Genomic DNA, 7,500 nt, shown 5'->3' with positions numbered 1-7,500 from the left:
CTCAACTTATACACGGGTCAACGACTTTGAGCCAAGTTCCAGCTAAGTAATTTATTCAAAATTAACATAATAATGTTGTCTTGGGCATAACGAATGTAGTGGACAAAAGCCGACAAAAGACTTCAAAACGAATGTAAGCAATTCCAGTTTAAATGAAAAAGGATCTGTCCAACTCTAAATGTTGAAGATACTCACAAGCACAAATATGAAATAGACACTGGAAATTTTCGTTTTCAAAGGCGGAAAGCTCTAAAAGGCATTTCTGTTTCTTCAAATAAAAAACGGGTAATGACAATCTGCGAGCCAGCGAGCCATGCGAGTCATGCAAATTTCGCATTTAAGTCTAAGCACCCATTTCAAATAGCGCTGATAAACAGTTATTAAGTCTAAGCACCCATTTTAAAACGGTTAGCTTTCAATAACTGTGTGACTCGCAGTCATGGCTCGCATGGCTCGCAGCCATGACTCGCATGGCTCGCTTCTTGGTTTGCATGGCTCTCAGCCATGGCTCGCACGGCTCGCATGGCTCGCACGTTTGGCTCGCTGGCTCGCTGGCTCGCACATTGGCAAAACTCAATAAAAACTCGACCGTTCAATGGCTTAGTAACCTGGCGCAATACTCGTGTTTGCGTGCAAGCAGTGTCACTTGTGTTGCGTGAAAATGCTGGTTGGTAATGAATGTTTTTTATTCTTTGTACAAACCTGGCTGACTTAAATGCTTTTGCAAACTTCGTATTGTTTGGTTTATGAGTTTTGTTTTGTTTGTCATTTGAGAAATTATAAGTCAAGGACCAATTAAACCTTGAACATTTTCGCATTATTCGCAAATTATTTTCAAAGATTGACTCCTGCTTCCTGTGATGTTGTGCTTATTCCCTAAAGCCCTTTATCATTGAACAATGAAACAGGTTAGTTTGAGGTTTACATGTTCGATTTTCTGAGAACTTTTTCCAAACTCAAGGACAAAATGTCCGCATATACAACAGATGCTGAACCACAAAACTATTAAGCGCTTGAGGCCCTGATTTTTTTGTGTATCCACATTTCCAGAAATCGAAGAATACAAGATTAGTGTCCCATGAACATTTAACAAAGAAATTAAGAAATTGCTTTTTTTGCCATCAAAAATGGGGGTCGACTTATACATGGGATCGACTTATACACGGGTAAATACAGTATATATTTATTTATTACTATGATCAAGACATACCAAGCTTGATGTTCCCATCACCTGTGAGCAACAGGTTTCCAGCTTTTAAATCTCTATGTATTACTTTGTGGGTGTGGAGAAAGTGAAGACACTGTAATAGAAAACACAAAATCTTGTTTCCATTCACACAATAAAATGGTTACATAGATGTCGCTTTTTCCTAACTATCATGGAATCTATTGGTTCTAATGAACGCGCGCATCCAGACTGCCCCAAAATCAAGAGGTCATGAGTTCAAATTCCTCTTTGGGCATGCACACCTGGTCAGCACAGTCTTTCTCCCGAGAAAATAATAAATTGAAACAGGTAAAAGATGACTTAGTACAGCAATGCATAAAATGGAAATAAATAAATTAAGAATCAAATTACCGTTACGTAATAAAAAATAAATGAACATTATGAACATCAAATAAATTACCAATTCCCCAAAGACAAGAAAGCGTATTAAAAGACAAAACACAAGCACTCCAATTAACCCATTGACTCCTGAAAGTCTCTCTCCTCTGCGACAATAGGTTAAGCAAACCTCATTATTACTACAAAAACGTCATTGTACAATGTAATACCAGATAATTATTGTAATCAATCAGATTAAGATTGCTGAAAGCCATGTTTTCAGCCATTAAAACTTTGTATTAGGAAAACTTGGAGAAAAAAGAGAAGACAAGTCCAAGAAAACCACTCTGGTGAACATGCAAATAAAACAGTTTGAAGATCAATGATAACAATATTTGAACTCAACTTTTTAAAGTAGAGAATGAAATTGTTAGAAAGCATTCTAATATTTCTTTACTTGACTTGTTATTTTTCCAGATATCACAAATTTTCATACCATGATAATTAATAATGGTAATACGACTGAGTGGAACACAATTCAGGAAGTGATTGACTGAATAATTTCAAAACATTTGAAATTTTGAGCACAATTATTCCCTGAATTGTACGACACAAAGTCCTATTATCAATTAATTGTAAAGTTCTATTACAAAATATGAGAAGATGGCAGCGATAAAATTTTGTAGCTTAATCTGCTCAACTTTTCTTAGGTTTTTTTTTTGTTAGCTCTGGAAAAAGAAAAATGATTCAAGTACACCTACCGTGCACTTGATGACGCATACTACTGTCCAATTAAGGTATCTAATTACAAAATGTCCTATTATATAATGCTGAAATTAGGGCTGTTGATATCCAATCAGATTCACGTACTTTGTAATAGTTACAATTAAATAACAAATGCTGGTTAGAAACTTCAGTTCCAAGGGTATCACCTTACCTCAAACATTTGTTTACAAGCTATTCTGATCTGATCTTCTGTGAGACCTCGCTCAAGCTCTAGCAAAATATAAAATGATCCTCATCTTTGTCAGAACACATTAATGGAATAGGCAAACATTTCCATTTATTTTAAATTTTGCAATACTGAACCAATTACAGATATTACATGAAATAAAGAAAAAAGAAAGTGGAAAAGAATGGCTAGAAACAGGATTATAATGCAAATGATCGATCGCACACGCAAAATACTTGACAGCAAGGGAACGCTGAAATTACCAAGGCCCCTGAGCCCCTCGGGCTGCCGCACACAAATTACTGCGAAGAACTGCTGGCCAGCATTGTCTTATGTTTAACCTTGCCTACATTAATATTTACCCACATTTTAAAACATTTCTTGGCTGCTTTTGTCTGATGATGACAATGATCATAATTATAACAGTAATAATAATGATCATCATAATAAGAATAATAATCACTTTATTTAAGTCTCAAGGTTACTCAGCCAAGCACGATCGGGTGCACTACTAATTGGGGAGACTACAAATCAAATGAAATCAGAACAAATCAAATCAAGGTATGCCATTTCTATTTCTCCTGTCAGTGAAAAGTTGCCGACAAGCGTGGTCAAAGTGACAGCTACCGCTGGCAGATGGCTGCTATTTTGAACCCTGAATTTAAACAAAACCTCAGAGCTTGTATGAAATTTGGTGGGTGAGAACTACAATATTCATGCATTCTCACTTTCACCATGCAGTTATAAAAAGAGAAAACTTGATACACCTACCCAATATAAGATCATCTAAGGCTCCACCAGAACAAAATTCTAACATCATCTGAAAAAAAATAATCATGGCCATCAATATAGTCTTTTACCTCAGTCTTTATTATTTCTGTTTCAAAATCCAACCTACAGGTTTTCCTACCTTTTTTTCCATGTAGAGGTCATAATAAATTTCCTGAAAAATTACCTCTTTAAATTGTTTAGCATATGAATGTTATCTAAATGTCAGACTGCAACTGGTGCAATCCCCTGCTGCATGGTGTCATAGTTAAGGAACTCCATGATTTGAGGGTAAAAGATTAACAATAAGGGCCTGGTACACACACTGTCTGGTACTTTGTTATAATTTCCTTTCAATTACAATGTAATTTATGCCATTATGCGCTAATAGCCCTACAAAACATTGAAGGGTATTAGGGCATAGGAGCCTCAGGTCCATGTTGAATTTTTAGCTGTTTTTCGATTTTGTTCAAAATAGACTGAAACTTTGCAAGTGGCCTAGAATTGACAGTAAGGGTTTTGTAAAACATTTTACGGTAAAAATTAACTGTAAAAAATGATGTTTTTGACCGTGCTTCGGGTCATTATTAAGTAAGTATGCAGGGTTTTCAATAAGAATTTTAGTAGGCGGCAAAACCCAAGGAGTAGGCGGAGAATGGACAACGCTTTCCGAGGGGCAAAGGCACAAGCTTGTAGGGGGTCCAGGGGCATCCTCCCCCTGAAAAGTTTTAAAATTTGGGTTTCTTAGAATGCATTTCGTGCATTCTGGAGCATGAATTACAGTTTTTGAACACAACACTAATATAATTAAATTATGGCTTTTTTGTTCAAAGAGAGTACATGAATATTCTAAATTTAGTAGTCCAGAATAGGAATACATGGAATAGAGGTTAGAAATCCTTCGTTTTTACGACGATTCACATTAAAATCGTCAAACACCTCCTAAAATGCTATTTTAAACATATCTTTACTATCCTTGTTGCTTCAAAATAGCAGACATGACATTTTAAATCACTCCAGTGACGTATTCTTATTCCGGAATAGGGTCAATCAAACGCACCCTAAGTATGGCCGGTTTAGGGGTGAATGGGTTAAAGACCTGAGACAGAAAATTCACAGGTACCTACATCAATGCACTGGTGGTTGCTAAAGGCTCATGCTCATCTATTGGCAAGCACTTCCACAATAAACATTTTTTAATTCCAAAGGACCTTAGCAAGAATTCTAGTGTGCTAAGAAATGCACAAACAAGTTTCACTGGCTCGTTAATGAAATGTTTTTTATTAATGAACAGTCTGATTCATTTCGTGTTAAGGTTTTTAAATAGTTTGTGCATGTTTTATTGTTTTTAACAGCCTTTTTACAATTCTGAGTTTTTGCGTGTTTCTATTTTTTAATGCCCCCCTTTTCCAATAGCTTTCATACTTTTTTACGTATTTTCATCCCATTGTTTTTATTCTCATACTTACGTGATGATGACCGAAGCACAGTCGAAATGTCATTGTGTACCATTAATTTTTGCCTAGAATTGAACCTCAGAACTTTGGCTTGTAATTTTTTCTCTGACATGTGCTTTGTTTTCAAGAAACAAGCAAACCTGACAACCCAGCTGCTTGACTGATCCACTACTTTGCAGTCTTATTCATCATTCTCTTTCCCCTCCCTCTTTGCAAAAAATTATTCAAATTTATATGGTGTTATGTTAATGTACCAAGAATACTTTTTAGCTTGCACTATGTCAACTATGACAGTTGGATTCAAGCGGGAAATTTAAATACATTGTAATTTAGGGAATGCAATAAATTGAGTAGTTTGTCTGAATGCAAAATAATAAGTTATAGTGTGCTCTTCCTTATCCAAAACATTCTAAAAATATACAGAACAATTAAAAGTTGATGTTTGCAAAATTAGTTTGTGACAAAAACATACATCTCTGTTGTCAAGGAGACCATTTTAATTATGATAAGGATGTCTGTGATGATAAAAATAGCTAAGTGCTTCTTTACAGTGGAAGAAATAAACAAGGTAATGAAATAAATTTATTCATACATATTAATTTTTGTTTAATGCCAAGAGGGCCCAAAAATCACATTTGGTGTTCACCCAATTATTTATTAATTAATACTGTCTTTAGAACTTACCCATAGTTTATTTTCATGATAGTATGCTTCATACATTCCAACAACATGACTGTGTTTGCACTCACTAAGAATGTCTATTTCTACCATAAAATCATCCAATTCACTTTCCTCTTTCACTTCAATAATTTTAGCTGCTGCAAGGGCTCCATCAGTCTTGCGCTCCGCCTATAAATAGTTTTCAGAATTAAATTAACTTTCAAACAAGAGTCCAGACTCAAAGTATAAAGTAGCTATGAAAGTAAATAGGAGAAATAAATTGACATTTGAGAACAAAACAATTAACGACTATTCACTGGAGTGGGAGGTGATTAGTTGTGGATATTTACCAAGCTGTGAAGCGTAAGGTAAATATCCGCCACTAACCACCGATACTGAAATGGATATGTAGTACAAACATACAAACTAACATGGTGACAGAGATAATATGGCCCAAAAAGATGATTGTAACTCATTTATTCTTGCAACGATTACAATAGTTTTGGGCACAAATCCCGCAGAAGTTGCTAGGAGGTGAATATTGGTATAAGTTGCCAGTTTTTAGTAGTGCTGGAAAACAACATGTACAAAGAATGAACAAATTGCAGTACATGTAATTATTGAATAATATCCAAGCCACATGACCTTGAAGCATGTAACTTGCAACTCTTTTCCTTGGAACTAGGACATCAATTTTATGCCCAAATATGGACAAAAATAAGATGGAAGGTGCATGCATGAGAAAGTGCACGTCGAGCCACATTACATCCAAAGAAGGAAATTTAATTTTAAACTAAAAAAACACCAGCTGTGAACCAAATTTAAACGCTTCAAGGTCACAAGCTTTTCATAATTCAGAATGCATGAAATGTTCATATAGTTGCATGAACTGAGAAAATTGAAATGCATGAGACTTGAAGATCATCACAGTTTAGCAACAACTTAACCCATTTGAAATTTGGCGTTAACCAGAATAAAATCTGAAAACTCTCAGGTAAGGAAGGATTAAGCAGTTGCACAGTAAGCTTGAACAATAATCCAGGCTTGAAAAAGGCTGCTATGATCTCCAACTGCCATGTATCCCAGTACTTATTGTTGACTGTGAAATTCCAGTTTTGCATCATAACCAATTGATCCCTGGGAGTGAGATTTAACAGATTTTACTCTGTCTAATGCCAGACGAGTTACTCGCCAACTGTGGGCGTCCTAGGGCATTTGAGGTGTCAGTGGGTTAATGAGTTCTTAACTCTTTTGTAGTTTCTCCAATGACCATTAAAAGTGTCTGATGTAAAACAGAGTAAAATCTGCATGTGGCCGTTTTAGGAGGAAAAGGGTTAAACTGGTGCACTAACATGTATATTTCTATTTCTCTCAGAATGAAAGGCCAGTGATTCTAGCTACCTTGCATTGGCACTGCCTCAATGTTCTCCACTTTTATTTTAACTCTTATATCAATCCTATGGCAAGAACTTCGTTGTTAAAATCTTAATGCACCCCTGGAAAAGTTGGAAGCTGCATATCATATATTTTTTTCCGATGAGCAGCCACATGCAGGTGGATAACCAAGACAAATTCTGCAGGAATTGAACTATGTGCAAATGTTTGCTTTAAATGGTTGCTGATACAATACAATACATATTTAACTGACCACTCCCCCTTGGAGCTTTTCAGGGCCAGTGAAATACAATCAACAAAATGACAGGACAAAACAAGGAAAACAACTGTTAAGAATCCCAGCTCGCCAGAGGCAAACCAGTTGGCTATTTACAAGTGCAGTGGAGAAGTTGAACCAGGGACTAACAGGATCAACTTCACTTATTGGTCAGAACAGGTCTTCAACCCATGCAGGATCTCCAGATTTCAAGGGAATCGCCCTAACCACTGGGCCTACAAGCATGAAATCCAAGAGTACAGAAGGTTTGGGTCAATGAGTACAAGTAGTAATTAAGTACCATAGACAAGAATAAATTATTTTGCCTTTCAAAGGGAAATTCGTACTTACATAAATGTATTTGGTACAATTTTCAGCAGTGAATACCAGTTAAGAATTTCGTGTTATAATTTTATTCACTGCACTACTTGGTGAATATATCATTTAGGAGGCGCAGCTGCTAACT

The 7,500-nt window shown here is 35.9% G+C and overlaps 1 protein-coding gene across 1 annotated transcript in view; it reads right to left on the bottom strand.

The window, feature by feature from the left end:
- Positions 1 to 7,500, bottom strand: part of LOC138043115 (serine/threonine-protein kinase 10-like) — a 35,719-nt gene that overhangs the window by 24,566 nt on the left and 3,653 nt on the right. Inside the window, exons 2-5 of the mRNA XM_068889242.1 lie at positions 5,408 to 5,572; positions 3,270 to 3,318; positions 2,484 to 2,542; positions 1,211 to 1,301 (exon numbers count right to left, since the gene is read on the bottom strand). Of these exons, the coding sequence (XP_068745343.1) occupies positions 1,211 to 1,301; positions 2,484 to 2,542; positions 3,270 to 3,318; positions 5,408 to 5,572 (364 nt within the window). The remainder of the gene's footprint in view (positions 1 to 1,210; positions 1,302 to 2,483; positions 2,543 to 3,269; positions 3,319 to 5,407; positions 5,573 to 7,500) is intronic.

This window comes from Montipora capricornis, chromosome 3, assembly GCF_036669925.1.
Source record: "Montipora capricornis isolate CH-2021 chromosome 3, ASM3666992v2, whole genome shotgun sequence".
Classification (NCBI taxonomy): domain Eukaryota; kingdom Metazoa; phylum Cnidaria; class Anthozoa; order Scleractinia; family Acroporidae; genus Montipora; species Montipora capricornis.
Note: the sequence above shows the minus strand (reverse complement) of the source record. Positions and strands in the feature narration are given on the sequence as shown.